A 19,136-nucleotide genomic window follows, 5' to 3' on the forward strand; every position below is an offset into this window, starting at 1 on the left:
GCTAATTAAGGTCTTAAGGCCCCGGTTTACTTCAAAGTTCTTTTTCGTGCTTTGCTTGAGAGTACAAAGAAGTTTGCAAAGGCTGAGGGACGATATACTGACTTCAAACCCTCCAACACCTCCGGCTGCAGTAGGTGTGATTGTAAATGTGTTACTTTAGTGGTCTTCAACCACTGGGCCAGGTCTGTGGATCAATTGGTACCGGGCCACAGAAGAAATCATTAATTATTTCTGTTTATTTATTATCTAAGTCTGAACAATCTTTTTATTCTGAAAAACGACCATATTATCTCTCTTGCATCTCGGTCACTTGAGCGCCCAAATTTAACCCAGAAGCAGCAAAAAGAGTAAGAAATGAACGTCTTTGGAAAGTTTCTTTGCTAAGGTTAAAAGGCCAAGTGAAGGACCTGTGAACTGGGCCAAAAAATGGATCCACTACCCATTTGTCAACAAATCATGTGAATCCAGTATGTCTGTGCAAAAAGATCAACTGCTGGAGATCGCAAATGATGGTGGCCTTTTAGGGGTCGTTCGCATATTGCGTCTTTTCTAGAGTTCACGCAAGTTTGTTATTTAAAATGGAGGTGTGTGACCTTCCAGAGCAATGCAGATGAATGAATACAGTGAGTGCACCGTGAGTCACGTGACCAGAACTGACAGATCAGTTTCAGCTTGTATGAAATATACACTTTTTGGTAGACTAATTATCTCAGACATACACAGAGCACCCAAACACTGCAGTGTTTTGCAATTCATTCATTCATTCATTTTCTTGTCGGCTTAGTCCCTTTATTAATCTGGGGTCACCACAGCGGAATGAACCGCCAACTTATCCAGCAAGTTTTTACACAGCGGATGCCCTTCCAGCCGCAACCCATCTCTGGGAAACATCCACACATACGCACACTCATACACTACGGACAGTTTAGCCTACCCAATTCACCTGTACCGCATGTCTTTGGACTGTGGGGGACGTTTTGTAATTCTCCATAATTAAAACTTGTATCAGTGACAGATTTTTGTCAGCTTGTCATTGTGAGAAAACGGTCGCCTAGCAACCTACAAACTCAAAACAAACTTAATTTTAGATGTATTTTGTTCAACATGACGTTATTTCTGTGCTTTTTTAAATTTCGTCTGAAGGATACTGGGGCCTTTAGTCATACTAAAAGCTTCCAGGCAGGTGTGCTGAGGCAAAAAGGAGCTAAACTGTGCAGGACAGTGGCCCTTTAGGACTGTATTTGGACACCCCATATGTTGAGATGAACTCTGTTTAAAAAGGTCAGTAAGGTTTGAGGTCAGTAAGATTTGTGTTTTAAAATAAATAAAACCCAAACAATATATTAAAATGATCAGAGGTGATCAGTTGCTGAGACTTTTATTTCAGTATGTTGATGTATTTCCAAATGAAATGGAATACTGAGTAGGAGCGGGGCTTTCTTTTAGTGAATCATTCCCTCATAGCAAACTAAGAGTAAGAGGGGCATGGTTAAGAATATAAAATGGCTGAAAAGTTAAGCTGATGTCAACAGAGACCTTGACCTCAGAGAACACAGAAGGACCACAACTCCAAATGTAAAAGCAAATGGTCAGCCTTTGATTGAAGATTACCAAAAAGCAAATTATTTTTTAGGTGGATTAACTTGTTCACCTAAAGAATTCAAGAAGGGAAGGATCGCCACTCCAAATGCTGAAGTAAATGTCTTTGTTTTAGCTCGCTAGTTGTCAGAACGCAGACTTGTAGAGGTGTATGGTGTTGTACCTTCTGTGAGTAGTGCTCTGTTGGCAGAGGTGGGTATTCACACTGTTCAATCTTATGGCACAGCGAGAGCAGGTTCATCTTGTCACTGTAAAAGGGGCTGTGCAGAGCTGCCATCTGAGAGACACAAATATCACTGTTACCATCCGTACAGGTGAAGGGATTATGCCGCATTCTGATAACCTTCTACTGTATGTAAATGCCCATTTAGTAAGTGTGAATCATTAGCCATCCGCTTAAATTTTACAATTTTTAACAGGGCTAGAAATTTGTTCCATCATTTCTTATGTTTTTTTCTTCTGGAGAATGTCCAGAAGTCCAGTTCATTTAGTTTGAATAGAATAAAAAAACAGCTAAGATCAACATAATAATAATTTTTATTATTATTATTATTATTATTATTATTATTATTTATTATTATTATTTTTATTATTATTATTATTAATAATAATATTAATTTATTTATTTTTGATTGGCTACAGAAAAAAAATTATGTCCAGTTATTTGCCTAATTAATCTAACTCGTCATGTAAACTAATTACCCTAGTTAAGCCTTTAAATCTCACTTAAGCTGAATATTGGTATTTTGCAAAATAACTAGTAAAATATAATGTACTGTCATCATGGTAAAGACAGTAGAAGAAATGACTTTATTTCAAATTCGTTTTTTGTTCAAATTGTGTAAAATCTCTGTTAAACACTTTGGGAAATTTTTGAACAATAATAGAATTAAAAAAAGGCATTTTTAAAATGGTTAATTATATTCTTCAGTGTCACAGACTAAATAAATGCACCCTGTGTGAGCATAAGATATTACATTAAAAAAAAAATCAAACCACAAACTTCTGGACTGCGGTGTGAAAGTGTGTGTGTGTTTATATACCTCATACAGTAAGCAGCCCAGAGACCAGATGTCTGATTTGAAGTTGTAGCCGTTTTCATGAATCCTCTCTGGAGACATGTAATATGGAGTTCCAACTGTGAAAAACAAACAAAAAATAATGTGCATGAATAACATATGCATACTTCTTTGGAGCTAGCTGTATTATCAGGCTGTTTTTTTTATTTTTATTTTTTGTATACTAGTCCAGTGGTCCCGATTCTGGTCCTCTGGACCCCCTGCTCTGCAAATTGTGTTTGTCTCTATAGCTGCGTCCCAAACTGCATACTTATGCACTATTCTGCGCCATTTTGTAGTATAAAGAGTGTAAGTAGTGTGTTCACACTGACAACTCTAAAAAATAATAAGTACACTTGAATTACCCGGATGATGCACTCATTCAGCCGGTAAAATGAAGTGTGTAATGATGGACACTTCTCGCACTCAATGAAACAGGTTTGCTCACGTAGCTGAAGGGGCGGAGCTATTGGGCGCACATGTTGGATAACTATTTATTTTAAATGATGAAAGCAAAATTCTCCCACAGGAGTAATTACAGCGCCTCCCAATGGTGAATTCGGTTATACTCCGGGCAGGTATTATGTGATAGTTTGGTCATTTACTTCACTGATTTGGCAACCGTCATCAGGGACACGGTTTGAATTTCCGCTTAGTAAAAAAACATTAGTGCTCCATTTGGGATGACACTACATACATATACTATGCTGTTGATAGTCAAAATTCATTTATTTCCTCAACTCTACAAACAATACTCCATAATGACAATGTGGAAAAAGACGTTTTTGGAATTGTTGCAAATTTAATAAATATAAAAAGCATGTAAAATCACGTTCAACAGTATTCACAGCCTTTACCGTGAAGCTCTAAATTGAGCTCAGGTTCATTCTGTTTCCACTGATCATTCTTGATGTTTCAGCAGCTTAATTGGAGTTCAGCTGTGGTCAATTCAGTTGATTGGACATGATTTGAAAAGGTTTACACCTGTCTATATAAGCTCCCAGGGCTGACAGTGCATGTCAAAGCACAAACCAAGCATGAAGACAAAGGAATTGTCTGTAGACCTCCGAGACAGGATTGCCTCCAGGCACAAGGCCTGGGAAGATTACAGAAAACTTTCTGCTGCTCTGAAAGTTCCAATAAGCACAGTGGCCTCCATCATGAGTGGAAGATATTTGGAACCACCAGGACTCTTTCTATTGCTGGCCTGCCATCTAAGCTGAGTGATCAGGGGAGAAGAGCCTTAGTCAGCAAGGTGATCAAAAACTCAAACAAAAAGAGTGAGTAAACGATGACAGATTTTCCACTTTTGGAGCACCATCCCTTTAATTTGAATAATTTGAAACAATATCTCATTCAAAGATTATTAGTTTGGTCATATGTGTATTTATATGCAGTGTTTAGTCTAAATTATTACTAATGATAATGTTTCATTTTAAGTAATATCTTATATGCAGGCCCGTGCAGAGATTATCCAAAGATGTGAAGGATATATATATTTTTTAATTTGTTGTTGTCGCGCGCGTACTGAAGGACGGGAGGGGAGGGGTGTCGTGGGGGTACTTTTGATCATTTTGGAAGGACACTTTCTATCCAAGACTGAAAAGGGCATGTGCACTGCACAGGTTAAGCCGTATGTGTGCACGTGCCTGCTTATATGTGCCTACATTAGCTTCTATCACACACTATCACAGAGAGTAAAAGACAGATTTTTTTTTTTCAACTATTACTTTACAATGTTTAGTCGATGTCAAAAGTAAACGTAAAAAGCCCTCCTGAGTGTTGGTTGTGCGCTGGCCAGTTTTACCTAGAGAGTGTGCAGCAGTGGTTTTGGAGCTGAAGAATCGCCCCAGTCCCAGGTCTCCGAGTTTGACCTCTCCGCTAGCTGTGATGAAGACGTTGGCTGGTTTTATATCTGATTTGTTCACAGACAAAAAAAACAAAACAGCTTGTTAATGAAAAATATCATGCATCATTTTTATAGAAATAATGTTAGAAAGTGTACCTCGATGCATGACTCTGCGGGAGTGCATGTGTTCCAGTGCACTGCAGAGCTGTACAAAATACTTCCATATCGTCCGCTCGGGAATCAACCGCCGCTTCTTCTTAAAATGCTACACACGTTACACAAAATATGAAATTGACATGAATACATTAAAAAAAAAAAAACTACTTGTCAAGTATTATTCAGATTTTATTGTAGTTTTATTAACAGTTTGAATTAGTCTTGGTTTTCAGTGATCATTTAGTTGGGTTTTACTTATTTGAATATGCACTCACTGGCCACTTTATTAGGTACACATGTTCAACGCAGATTTCTAATCCGTCAATCACATGGCAGCAACTCAATGCATTTAGGCATGTAGACATGGTCAAGACGAACTACTGCAGTTCAAACTGAGCATCAGAATGGGGAAGAAAGATGATTTAAGTGACTTTGAACATGGCATGGTTGGTGCCAGACAGGCTGGTCTGAGTATTTTAGAAACTGCTGATCTACTGAGACTTTTAGGCACAACCATTAATTAAATTTTTTTAGGCTTTTTCGACACCCATACACTCTTATTCACATACATACACTACGAACAATTTTATTATACCTAATTCACCTGTACCTCATGTCTTAGGACTGTGAGGGGAAACCGGAGCACCCGGAGGAAACCCACGCAAACATGGGGAAAACATGCAAACTCCACACAAAAATGCCAAATAACCCAGTCGAGGCTCGAAGCAGCGACCTTCTTCCTGTGAGGCGACAGCACTACCTACTGCGCCACTGTATCACCCACGCACAACCATCTCTAGGCTTTACAGAGAATGGTCTGAAAAAGAGAAAAAAATCCAGTGAGCCGCAGTTCTGTGGGCGCAAATGCCTTGTTGATGCCAGATGTCAGAGGAGAATTGCACGTTTAGCACCATAGAGCACATTTGGGTGTGGTAAAACTGGCGATTTGCATCATGGATGTGCATCCGACAAATCTGTAGCAATTGCGTGATGCTATTACATCAATAAGGAGCAAAATCTCTGAGGAATATTTCCAGTACCTTGTTGAATCTATGCCACAAAAGATTAAGACAGTTCTGAAGGCGAAAGGGTGTCCAACCCGGTACTAGTAAGTTGTACCTAATAAAGTGGCCAGTGAGTGTATAGCATACATTTATAGTTAAAATATTATATATTATACTAGACTGTTGCTTCACTTTAAACCTGGCTTGAAAAACTAGCTTGAAGGTTTAAAGTAGTCAGGAAAAATGTTAGTTTATAGATAAACAATGCATGCTGCTTAGCATGTGTAATCACATTATTAGCACACTGACTCGTTTCTGGTTGTTGCTAGATTGGATATGGTTGCAGGCGGAAGTTAACGAGAACTATTTATATTATTTATAAAATTTCCCATTTATTGTATTTTATTAACGTCTACCCCAACCCTAAACGCAATCGTCACAGTAATGTAAAAACAGTAGTTGTATGTTATCTAATAAATTACTTAATAAATTGTATTTTTAATGCCTACTCCCATCCCAACCCTAAACCCAACAGTCACAGTACAGTAAATATATTAATTATTGTTATACAGTGTCATAAAAAAATGCTGCTATATTAATGTGCATATCACACTTCCAGCCAACCACATATCCGATCTAGACTTTACCCACGTAGCATCTGATAACACGTGATAATGTTTAAGCACATTGCTAGCTTGTTTCTATCTAAAATAAATTCACTGTTAATATGTTTTAGCATATTGCTAGCCTGCTTAAACACATTTCCAGCATGTTTCAACTATTATTAAAATCTCTGCTAGCATGTGTTATCATTTTAGCACATTTCAAGCACGCCTTAACATTGTACTAGCACTTTTCTAGCATGACTTAACACACTGCTAGAATGTTCTAGTTCTAGACAAAATCCAATAAAATAACTAAAATGTGATTTATCTTTATTAATGGAAGAGTATTTATTAAAGTATTTAATCATGCAAGACTGACCATAATCATCTGAGAGAGGTCACCGGCGCTTGCTAACTCCAAAACAATATTGAGCTCGTTGTTTGCAATAAAAGAATCCAGATACTTTATGACGTTCGGATGGTTCAATTGCTGCAAGTACAGAATGAAGATAAAGCATTACAAATGTCCACAAAAAGAGCCGCATGCGTGTTGGTTTTAAAATGCAAGCTACTTGCCTTTAACAAATCAATTTCTTTAACGCAGTCCTGTCTGGCTTTAGCATCCATCATTTCGAAGATCTAAGAAAACAACACGTGTTATAACATGCGCATAAATGCAATGCACAGCTAACTCTGCATAGGTTTACCATCAATTGCATTGCACATATTTACATTGTTATATCAGTTTGTATTTAAAGAGGACCTATTATGCAAAAATCACTCACTTTTACAAGTGGTTTAAAAACAGTTGTATGGCAACAGAGTGTGAATGTAGTCAGCCTTTAACGGTAAAACATTCATTCATTCATTTTGTTGTCGGCTTAGTCCCTTTATTAATCCGGGGTCGCCACAGCGGAATGAACCACCAACTTATCCAGCATGTTTTTACGCAGCGGATGCCCTTCCAGCCGCAACCCACTCTGTGAAGCATCCTCACACACTCATTCACACACACTCTCATACACTACGGACAATTTAGCCTACCCAATTCACCTGTACCGCATGTCTTTGGACTGTGGGGGAAACCAGAGCACCCGGAGGAAACGCACGCAAACGCAGGCAGAACATGCAAACTCCACACAGAAACGCCAACTGAGCCGAGGCTCAAACCAGCGACCTTCTTGCAGTGAGGCAACAGCACTACCTACTGCACCACTGCGTTGCCTTAATCAAAGAGCTTAGAATGACCAAGAGGCGACACTCTGGTGTAATTTGGGAAACAGCCACTAGAGGGTGCGGCGGTCATTTTGGAATGAAAACTCCAATAGAACAACAGCATATTATAAGTCTGTAAAATAAACTGTTAAAAGTGCTGATGTTAGTGATAATACGTGTTGTATTGTCGTCTTTTAGGTTGTATATCAACTTTAATGCGCTTTTTTAATAAATAAATTAAAAACAAAGCAGCTGCTTGCCATCGCGACAGTAATGAGATCCAATGGACGGCCGATCACTTTCACTCCAAAATGGCAGAATCCGGGGCTGTTGCTGGGCGCTGCTGTTGCAATGGAACGTTCTATTGAGTGTCGCCTCTTGGTCATTCTAAGCTCTTTGCCTTAATGGTAAAAATGAATTATTTAATTTTTTTATAATTACACTTTATAAAAACAGTCTGCAAAAACACTTTGACTTGCATTTTCACTTTTATACATGTCATTAGAGGGGAAAAGCCCCGGCCACCATTTAGGAGCGCCCACAGATATTATCAGTAAGCTTCACTTACATCTGCGACCAGCCCCCCCCACCCCCAGACTCTTCATTACATCTGCGATCTCTCCTACCCCCACTCCCACTCTTCATTTATATCCGCAATCTCCACCCACCTGCCATCCCACCTTCCCTGCTCTTCAATTACATCCGCGATCTCCAACCACCGTTTTAAATTCTTCTATGAAAGCGACACTAATGATTTCAGCGGCGCCCCTGCCCGCCCATTTGTGTCGATTTCCCCCTTATTAGCATAGACAGCCCTGAGTGAGAAGCAGCCCTCTGCCATTAGAGTTTTCATCTAAAACCTAGCCTAAAGGTAATGTCAGCGACTAAGGCTGCATTTACACTGCAGATCTTGATGGTCAATTCCGATTTTGTGACTGTATCTGATTTATTTTTTTATTTTTGATGACCTGCGTACATCATCTTTTAAAAATGACTCGTATCCGGTCGTCTGCATTTACACAGCACACGGCAAAGGAGCAATGACCAGGAAAAAAAAAAACAGGCGCTGACTACCAGCTGACAATTAAAGAGTGCTCTTTTCTCTTTTCCTGTCTGTAATCTGTTCGGAGCTTTCCATTTGGTTCCCATTTGTCCATCTTCTTTTGATGTACAGGCTTTTTTAAACCTTTAGGCATCTTAATGTAATGTCCATGGTGTGATTTATGCATGTGATGTAGTTATGCACTAGTTTTATATTAGTTTCAAGAGTTCACACTTAGATACTGTTTGACAACTTGTTAGCAAGTTAGCAGGTTTGGCATGCTGTCCCGGGAGAGAACCCTGAGCTCGGAGATAGTTAAGCCCAGGGCTCCCTCCAGGTCCATAGAGCATGTGAGGGGAGTACGAGATCAGGTGTTCTCGAGAGCTCCCCTCGGCAAAAGAGGAAAGGAGGAGAAGGGGTGGATGGGGGGTTTCTTCGGGAAACGAAGATAAGGGAGTAGTTCTTAGCTAGGCTCCTTATAGTGAGTTTGGATCAATCTGATTGGCTAGCTAATGAGTGTAGATGAGTGGCCAGCTGCAGTCAATCATATCACGTGCTCCTCTCGAAATTAGTTTGTGAAACTTCATTTATTGGTTAGCCTACGTGGCGGACATTGCTCTCTCTCACTCTCGTTAACATGCTTAAACACCTGTGCAATATGACTGTATAAAAGCTGTTTAAGTCCTCGTGTATGAGATTTAAGGTTTTGGACTCTGAAGTCTGTTCTGAAAAGAAACTGCCAGACTTGACGTCATTCGCTATGGTGTGTAATGATGCGCGACTCTCATTGACTGGTGAAAATCCGATCTTCCTGCTTACACTGCAGACACGAGAACACAGATCCGATTCATATCAGATAAATTTCCACGTGAACAAGGCCTGAATCTGATTTGAGTAAATCGAAATCCGTGTGATTTGTTCCTGCTTACACGTACATGGACCATATCTGATCTGTGCCACATGGGAGAACAAAAAACTATTGGAATTAAGTCACTTGAACAGTGCAGTGTAAATGTGGAGTTTTAGATGCACAAATGAACACCGTAGTTTCCACAGACTGTCTTCTTCTGAGCCACTTCTGACATTTTCAGTTTTTCACCAAGATCCTGCTTTCAATTTGCCACTATTCTGATGCATAAATGTTAGTAGCTCCACCCCCTTTTTGAAAAGAGTGCACACTCTCATTTAAATTTAAAGCGACAGTCAACAAAACGGCACAATTTGTATCCAAGCCTAAAGGCTGATTTATACTTCTGCGTCAAACGCCAGCATATGCAACGGCACTGACGCATAGCCCTTCACCGTTGGCGTCGCTGATGTGCACCTCTCAAAAAATTTAACTACACGTCGCAACGACGCGTAGCGCAAGCTCTGTGATTGGTCGGCTTGGTAGCGCTGACGAGTCTGGGCGGGACTGAGAGCAGCGTGAATGGTGCGAGCCTGATGGAGCGATTGTTTACAAGTGTGGAGTCCCGTGAAGGAGCTCCGTATGGAAAGTTTTGTTTTGTGTTTACCTCATAGTTAAAGTTGTTGCACGTCCGCTGGTTCTTGCCTCAAAATGAGCGAGTTTGAGCCACTTGTACATCCCGGAAGTGTTCAGGAAAAGCAAAACAACAGCAAAGAAACTCGACACAGAGGAACATTTACACCTCACTGACAACTAGCGTTTCGGAAGTGTTAATGCAGACCAGCAGAGACAGCGCGCAGAAGTATAAATGCACAGCTACGCGTGTTGCATGTGCTGTGGGTTACGCCGGTCACTTGACGCAGAAGTATAAACCAGGCTTTAAAGGGGCTGTTTCAAAGGGTATTTTGAGCTAAACCTTCACATACACACTCTAGGGACATCAGAGACATATTTTAGATCTTTCAAAAGAGAGCATATTTTAATAGTTCCTCAAATTTTCATTCATCACAATTGCACTGTGTAGAAGTGTAGATCAATCGCTCTGATATAGAAAGCACATTGATGCACATATTATGCAACCTCAATACTATAGTAAAAGTGACTTAAAATGTTATCTCAGAACCGCTCACCTGTACTTTCTTTAGTGCAACTTTCTGGTTGTTCAGTAGACATGTGGCTCTATAGACTTCACTGAACTGACCGCGGCCGATCTTCTTCTCTATGAGGAAATTCGACAGATTCGAACAGTATCCAAATACATATCCGAAACATCCCTGTAGCATAAACAGAAGAACATCAGGTCATGGAATAAAATGTGTATGTGTTCAAAGCAAATTCAGGATCAGGGCTTGCCAGATGCATTCAAGTAAATGTAAAATGTAACACCGTCTACACCTGATGTGAAAAATAATAGTTAAATGCAAAGGAAATTTAATAATACAAAATTATAGGAAAAATCCTAAAAAAAGAAAAGACCCAGTCATGAATTTTTCATTAGATAATACCATTTATTTTCTTCATTGAGAAACTGTTATTTAATAATATTAATTGTGATAACTACATTAAAGACAGGACATTTGTGAGCTCTGAAGTTGTTGACTGATATTATTGAATTATTGATATTATTTTAAAAATAGCCATGTGTAATAGCAGAATTTGTGCAGCAAAAACTACATTACTGCACACTGAGGAAGGCTTTGTGCCGAAACGTCTGTTTGTCTGTTATCACCCGTAAAATGTAAGAAAAAGTAAAAATAAAAACAGTATGAAGCAATTGAGTGCGAATCATTACCTTCTTTTGAATAGCAAAAACTACATTACCCATAATGCTCTACAGAAAATTCCATCAATCAGAGTGAATTCCATCAATCATCAATTTTTACCTCTGTCCAATTTATTAATTACCACTAATGTCCTGTATGTAGCTGAAGCTGATCGGTCAGCTTGTATTTTGTTTATTGTTTTGTTTTTCATTATTTGAATGTGTATTAGTTTATGTTATAACTTTCCTTGTTTCCGGTTGGCTTCAGTCAGAGGTCACGTGATCTTTCGTGATTGATTTAACCTGTAAGAGTTTGTATGGATAGCAAATTGGGATCTTAACTCAGGCACCTGTTAAATGCTCCTGCTTATTCTACAGCTGGTTATCAAGCCAACACGGTAAACTACACGTTGTATATTATTTGTTTATTTTGATGTCCTTTTCGATGGTGTTTGTGTAAAACATTCGGTTTGTTTGTTCATTTTTTCATTTTCAGGGTGTTCAATAAACAAAACGCATCAGTATTTGGGAAGCGTGGACCGTTTTAATAACCGGCGGGTTGCTACACTGCATAGACAAAACCAAAAACTGAAATGGTTTATATTTCTCTGGTATTTTTATATTCGCTGCTTCATTTGCAGTGCTTCATGGGATCATAGTTTATTGCCTCTAATACACAATTTTGTACCTTTTGTCTTTTGTTCAGTGCAATTACTGATTGGTTTGTTCTTATGATGCTTTAATAAAGTCTTTCAAAACTACATGCGCACTTTATACTGTTAAAAATCGGCTACTTTAGGCTGAGGGGTGACACGATGGCTCAGTGGTTAGCACTGTCGCCTCAAAGCAAGAAGGTCACTGGTCTGAGTTTCGGCTGGGTCAGTTGGCATTTCCATGTGGAGTTTGCATGTTCTCCCCATGTTTGCATGGGTTTCCTCTGAGTGCTCCGGTTTCCCCCACAGTCCAAAGACTAAATTGGCTGTTGTGTATGTCTGTGAATGAGTGTGTATGGATGATTCCCAGTACTGGGTTGCAGCTGGAAGGGCATCTGCTGTGTAAAACATATGCTGGATAAGTTGGTGGGTCATTCCGCTGTGGCAACCCCTGATAAATAAAGGGAGTACGCCGAAAAGAAAAGGAATGACTGAAAAATCAATTTGTCTAAGGACAAAATGAATCCGTTTTTTAACTTCCCAACTGTTGTACTCTGTATTGTGTAGACTCCGTGTAGCATGTTCCTCTAATAGACCACAGAGGAACAGAAAGTGTCAGTGAGAGTCAGAGTCGTGTGGTAATGTCAGCTTTATCAGTAAGATGATTCATAAAAACTCCTCTAATAACAGCATGTGCCCGCATATGTGTGTGTTTGTGTAAGTGTGTGTGTACTTATGTGGTTTACGAGGACAAAATTGTATAATGAAATTGTGAATGAAAATGAAATATGAAAATGACATGAAAATGATCTGGTTGTACTGTATTAAGGTAGTGTACGAGGACGTGCCTTGTGTCCTTGTAATTCAAAACGCTTAAATATAATACTTGAAGGGATAGTTTACCCAAAAATTTAAATTGTCATCATTAACTCATAATTCACTTGTCACAAATGGTAATACGCTTCTAACATTTTTCGAGGTCTCCTATTTTGTGTTCAACAGAAAAAAGAGGTTTGATAAATCTTTGAAACCACTTTTTTTTGGTGAACTATTCATTAACAGGGTCTTTTGATATTCAGAATTTGCCACAGGTGTCCTCTGAGGCTTGTATTTGGGTTATATCAGGGGCAGATTTAACCAATAAGCAATGTAAGCAACTTCTTAGGGCCCCAAAAAAAATGTGGGGGCTCCCAATAAATACCTTTTTAAGTTTCTATAAATTATTTATATAACATAGCAATCAAATCAGATGAAGATTTAAGCTGCATCCTAAATCGCATACTTATGCACTATTCTACGCCATTTTGTAGTATAAATAGCGTAAGTAGTGTGTTCACACTGAAAACTCTAAAAAATAATAAGTGCACTTTAATTACCCGGATGATGCACTCATTTAGCCGCTAAAGTGAAGTGTGGAATAATGGACACTTCACGGACTCAATGACCGCAGGTTTGACCATGTAGCGGAAGGGGCGGAGCTATCGGGCGCACATGTTGGATAACTTTATTCTATATGGTGAAAGCAAAATTCTCATACGAGAGTGATTATAGCGCCTCCCAATGGTGAATGCAGTTACACTCACGGCAGGTATTATTTGATAATTCGGTCGTTTATTTCCCTGATTTGTCAACCGTCAAATGTCATTAGGGAAACGGTTTTAATTTCCGCTTAGTAAAAAACCATTGCATTATGATAAAGACGTAGAAAAGAAAACCTTATGATATAAGATAAAGACAAAATACAATAAATAAAAATCAAAAAGTTGCATATTAGAACTGCTGGGTCAAAACTCAAAATCACTAAATTTGCCCATGGGTCATATAGTGTTTTTTACAATATAGACTGCATTATGCCAGAGCGTCCTCATAAACCATATTTACAATCATGCGTGTCTGTTTTTGTGTGATCAGACCTCATTGTAATTTTTATTCTGATCTTGAAGGCTGTTCTGCTCCATAATGACATTCCAGACCTACAGAAAAACACAAAAGGCACAAAGTCAATCAAACTGCTGACATTCACAACATCTTCACTTACAGATGGCTTTGTTTAATAGCGTATATGCGGTTGTATGCTAAAGCAGCGGTTCCCAACAGGGACCCACTAGGGGTTCCTCAGCGAGCTTTCTAGGGGGTCGCGTCATAATCTAAAAAAATCTTTAGCAGTGGACAATTAGGAGAACGATCATGTTGCCTTAGTTCATTTTATCGCCAAGCTCAGTGGTCCTCAACCACCGGTCCATAGATAAATTGGTAGCGGGCCGCACAATAAATCATTAATTATTTCCGTTTTATTTATTATCCGAGTCTGAAGGATCTTTTATTTTGAAAAATCTTTTATTTTGAAAAAATGACCATATTCTTTCTCTTGCATCTTTGTCACTTGAGCACCCAAATTTAACCCACAACCAGCAAAATAAGTAAGAAACAGACGTCTTTACAAAGTTTCTTTACAAAGGGAAAAAGGCCCAGTGAAAAGGTTAAAGGATTAAAAGGTTAAGGACCACTGCCCTAGCTGACCAAAAATGGACAAATTTGTAATCCGTCCACCACTAAAAAAGAGTCTCACTGATTCGCCTCACAGCAATCCACACACTTATTGATAGAGCATAACAAATAACATGCAAGTAATGAATAGTAATAGCCTATATTATTTTTTTCCCAACACCAGTGTGAATACTGATATATTTGTTATTGAATGTCAAATAGGGTCAATTTAAAGGCCAAAGGCTTACGTTTTTCAGTTACAAATGGCCCACTGATGTTTTGCTTTTATTTAACATTAGGCTATTTTCCTTAATTCATTCATTCAATTTCTTTTTTGCTTAGACCCTTTAATAATGCGGAGTCGCCACAGCGGAATGAACCTCCAACTTACCCAGCACATGTTTTACGCAGCGGATGCCCTTTCAGCTGCAATCCATCTCTGGGAAACATTAGGCTATGATTTGTGCATAAACATATCTAGATAAAGTAATAAACATACCGTTTGTTTGAAAATAATTTTTTTGTAATCATTACTGCAAACTTATGAGCGATTATATCATTAAATGTGCCCCCCTCTTATATTATTTTCTGCGGAAAAAGGGGGTCAAAAAAAGTTAGGAACCACTGTGCAAAAGGACTTTTAATTTGTCAGTAACCTGGTTTAAGCATTTCTGGTAAAATGCATACCATTACAAAATCGGCTCGATTAAGGTCTTTTTTTTTTTTTCTGTAAAAATCAGCGACATCCACTGGCTGAGTGATATCCGATATAAAGTGGGTCTCAGATTGTACAAGAAGCACTGCATTAAATTACATTTTTCCCCACCATGTATTTAAAATAAGAACATTTATTTTACCCCAGTATATTCAATGGAGCTTCTGCGCTAGCCTGCTGATTCTGACATACGTGTGCGAGTAACTGCTTTTTTTCTCGTTTTACGCTTAAACTAAATGAATGCCAAAGTCTATTTAACTGATTATATTACAACATCGATGCTGTAAAAGGAATTGTATAAAATGGAAAAAAAGTCACATTAACCGTCCACCGGAAGTTTATCAGTATGGGAAGGAACACTACCTCCGCATATACTCTATTGGAGCTTTTCAGAAAAAATCCTGATGTGTTCAAACAAAGCTTGAGGTCATGTGTGTTTACTGCATTTGCTTTTATTTAGGAAAAGTCTTTTGAAGAAATCCTGAGCTCTATATCTATCTCTAGTATGATTTACTATCAGAAATAAAATTAAAAAATGGTCTAGTTCCCTTTTTTAGAGTGTATGTAAACTTCTGGTTTCAACTGTATATGTGTGGTGTAATCGGTCCATGAGCAGCATCAGCTGTGTGAGTGTAATCAATGTAGACTTGTAGGAGCAGGTGTGTGTGTTGCATGACTGGATCTTGTAGTCCATATGCTAGCAGATTTGAAGTTCGCCAGCGATCTGCATTGGCTAGATTGTTTGTGACTGATGATATAATAACTATTTCTAATACCATTTAGTAATAATAATGTTCAGTAGTGTGTTTCTCATTTATAAATGTGGCATATGCACACAATGGAGGTGAAAACGTTTATACATTAAAAATTCCGAAGCAAAAATTTGTAGTCTAAAAAAAACAAACTTGATGGGAAAATGTGCGCAAGTAAACTCCAAGTAAACTTATTTAACTTTAATATTACTTAAATGACTTAACTGAACCACTTTAAAGCATATAAGCCTTAATCATTGATAGCATGAAAAATACTATGTAAATATATGGCTACTGGAACATTTTTCACAATATCTTCTTTGTGTTTAACAGAAAAAATGTAAACAGGTTTCCATATTTTTTCTATCCCTTTAAACATCATAATACAAATGCATTTGTTTAAAGGGCACCTATGATGAAAATCATTTTGTGAGCTTTTGTGAGCTGTGTGGTCTGTATGAACAGTATATTGCAGGGGTGTCCACACTCAATCCTGGAGGGCCGGTGTCCTGGAGAGTTTAGCTCCAACCCTAATCAAACACACCTGAACCAGCTAATCAAGCTCTAACTACATATACTAGAATCTTCCGGGCAGGTGTATTGAAGCAAGTTGGAGCTAAACTCAGCAGGACAGCTGCCCTCCAGGACCGAGTTTAGACACCCCTGGTATAGTGTGTCCACTGTCGTATTGGAGTGATATAAACCCAGCAAGTCTCATTTTTAAAATTTGCTGACAATAAAATAGGACTCAAATCCCAGAGATTTTGGAGGCTCACTGCCACGTGACGTAGGAGTGCGGTTTTTCCCGCTCACCGAGTTGATTGACAGGTGTCATGTTTCTTTAATAACATGTACATAGTACATGTCCACAGAACATTTTTGCAAAGAAACTAGGATTAAAAAAATTGTTAGTGTTCCCCTCATCCATCTATGTAGAAAGGGATGTAAAAAGATAATCTTCATAATTTAAAAAAAATGTTTGCATACTGACCAACGGGAAACTCCCAATCATAGATATATTCATATATGTGTATATATCTCTGGCTCTGGATGGCCAGTCCTACACTGCACCTTGGTCTCACATTCATTTCATAGGAGTGCTACCCTGTACTAAAATGGCAGTTCTGTTGACACATTCCTTCCAAAAGACAACAATAGCTAGGCAACATCTAATGTAAATATTTATGGTGAAAACAAGTGAAGGGTAATTATAAACTAATTTCGAGAGGATCACATGCTTATGATTGCTTGCAGCCGGTCCCGCAACATTCAGTTTATTATTCACAAATCAGATAATTTCTAAGCCAGTATAAATACCCTAAGTTTCATATAACAGCCATCTTCGTTTTGAAGAATCCCCCCTTCCACCACTACTCCTCCTCCTTTCCTAGATGGGTGACACCATGGCCCAGTGGTTAGCACTGTTGCCTCACAGCAAGAACGTCACTGGTTCTAGTCCTTACCAAGCCAGCCAACAGTTCCTCCCACCGTCCAAAAACATGCAACTTAAGTTAATTGACTAATCCAAATCGGCACCATAGACATGCTCCTAGTAAGTAGTTATCTCTTAAGAGCAATCACTATGTAGATGCCCTTTGGTTTCCATGAACGAGACAGAGAGTTTCTGACGGGTGCTTGATTCTTTATTTTGCTCAAGCCGAGAGCCATTAAACTTTCGTTGCGTAGCACCGTGAAACTACACAAAGAAACAACAAAAATCAATAAAAACAACTTGTATACAGAATAATACGACAAATAAAGATATAATGTACAGAGCGACATATGAAAGTGAAACAATGAAGTATATAACGACAGTTTGAAACAACTAATAAGAAGGCAGAGCTCACGATTAACATATACATACAAATGAACTCATGTGGCTTAAATATTAACTTCACATACCTCGCTCCGCTTTCCCAAAGGGTTCTATTAAATAAATTGTGCAGGATTAAGCCTCCCTTTTTCCTTAAATCGCACAGCAACGTGTCTTCTCTTCGCTCCTGCTAGCCTGATTAACCTATTAGTCACCTAGGCTACCGAAACACGTGACATGCTCTGATGCTCTAAAATTATTTAAAGGCATATAATGATTTAGTGGTCACTTACACTCCCACCAATCATTTTATGATGAATTGAAAGAACAAACTGAAATTAATCAGAACATGATTTTGAACTATAACATGACCACGTTTACTTTTCATGACTATCAAGTATTTCAGAAATAATTATTTGGTCTGATGAGAGTGTATCATCCCAGTTACTAACAGTCAGTCTTCTTCAAGAAGTACAACTAATTTCTGAATCGGTCTTTCAATGATTGAGAGCTTGGGGGTCTGATTACGTTTGTTAGTGAGCTTTCGTTCTGCTACTCGTACCTTTACTCGTCTCACAAATCCATCACTCTCTTTGACAGTTTCAACCACTCTGCCCAACTGCCATTGACTTCTTGGGAGCATATCCTCTTTGATTATTACAACATCATTTACTCTGAGGTTTCTGCGAGGAGTGTGCCACTTTTGGCGTGTTGAAATGTTAAGCAAGTATTCCTTCTTCCAGCGACTCCAAAATTGCTCAACCAAGTATTGGACTCTTCGCCATCTTTTTGTAGCGTACATGTCTTCTTTAACAAATTTTCCTGGAGGTGGAAGTGCAACATCAGACTTCATAAGTATTAGGTGGTTTGGAGTTAGAGGCTCTAGTGAATTTGGATCATTAATTCCATCTACTGTAAGCGGGCGACTGTTAACTATGGCCATTGCCTCATAGAACAATGTTCTAAGTGAAGCATCGTCAAGTCTACCAGGACACAGTGCAATTGTGGCATTAAGTACACTGCGCACAGTTCGTATTTGTCGTTCCCAGACACCTCCAGTGTGACTTGCAGAAGGAGCATTAAAGGCAAACTCACATTGTTTCTCTGCGAGAAAGACTTCCAGAGTTTTGATGTCGACTTGTTTCAGGCAATCTTTGAATTCGTTCCTGGCCCCGACAAAGTTTGTACCTTGATCACAATAAAGTTTGCAAACTGCTCCTCTGAGGCTTATAAAGCATCTCAATGCATTGATGAAGGCATCTGTGGACAAATCTTCAATCATTTCAATATGAACTGCGCGAGATGACAAACAAGTGAATATTAGACCGTATCGCTTGTATTCTTTGCGAGCTCTCTTCACGACAAATGGCCCAAAACAGTCCATGCCACAAAATGTAAAGGGAGCAGATACTTCGACACGCTCCTTGGGAAGTTCGGCCATTCGTTGTTCTTCTGTCGGTCGTCTAAGTCTTCGACACTGCACACACTTGTGTATCAGCTTAGCAACTGATTTGCTACC

General features: G+C 38.8%; 1 protein-coding gene across 9 annotated transcripts in view; it reads right to left on the reverse strand.

Moving 5' to 3' along the window:
- Window positions 1-19,136, reverse strand: part of nek6 (NIMA-related kinase 6) — a 41,501-nt gene that overhangs the window by 2,556 nt on the left and 19,809 nt on the right. For 8 of the 9 annotated variants that reach the window (XR_012397147.1, XR_012397150.1, XR_012397149.1 and 5 more), the window contains 8 exons: window positions 13,764-13,823; window positions 10,566-10,709; window positions 6,848-6,910; window positions 6,651-6,761; window positions 4,663-4,771; window positions 4,465-4,572; window positions 2,643-2,737; window positions 1,763-1,876 (listed from right to left, as the gene is read on the reverse strand). Coding sequence is in view for 4 of the 9 variants with exons in the window: in XM_003200822.6 (XP_003200870.2) it covers window positions 1,763-1,876; window positions 2,643-2,737; window positions 4,465-4,572; window positions 4,663-4,771; window positions 6,651-6,761; window positions 6,848-6,910; window positions 10,566-10,709; window positions 13,764-13,823 (804 nt within the window). In the remaining 5 variants the exon portion in view is untranslated. Of the gene's footprint in view, window positions 1-45; window positions 881-974; window positions 1,877-2,642; window positions 2,738-4,464; window positions 4,573-4,662; window positions 4,772-6,650; window positions 6,762-6,847; window positions 6,911-10,565; window positions 10,710-13,763; window positions 13,824-19,136 lie in introns of those variants that run through there. The other variant, XR_012397148.1, reaches the window with a different exon arrangement.

Source organism: Danio rerio, chromosome 21, assembly GCF_049306965.1.
Source record: "Danio rerio strain Tuebingen ecotype United States chromosome 21, GRCz12tu, whole genome shotgun sequence".
Lineage (NCBI taxonomy): Eukaryota > Metazoa > Chordata > Actinopteri > Cypriniformes > Danionidae > Danio > Danio rerio.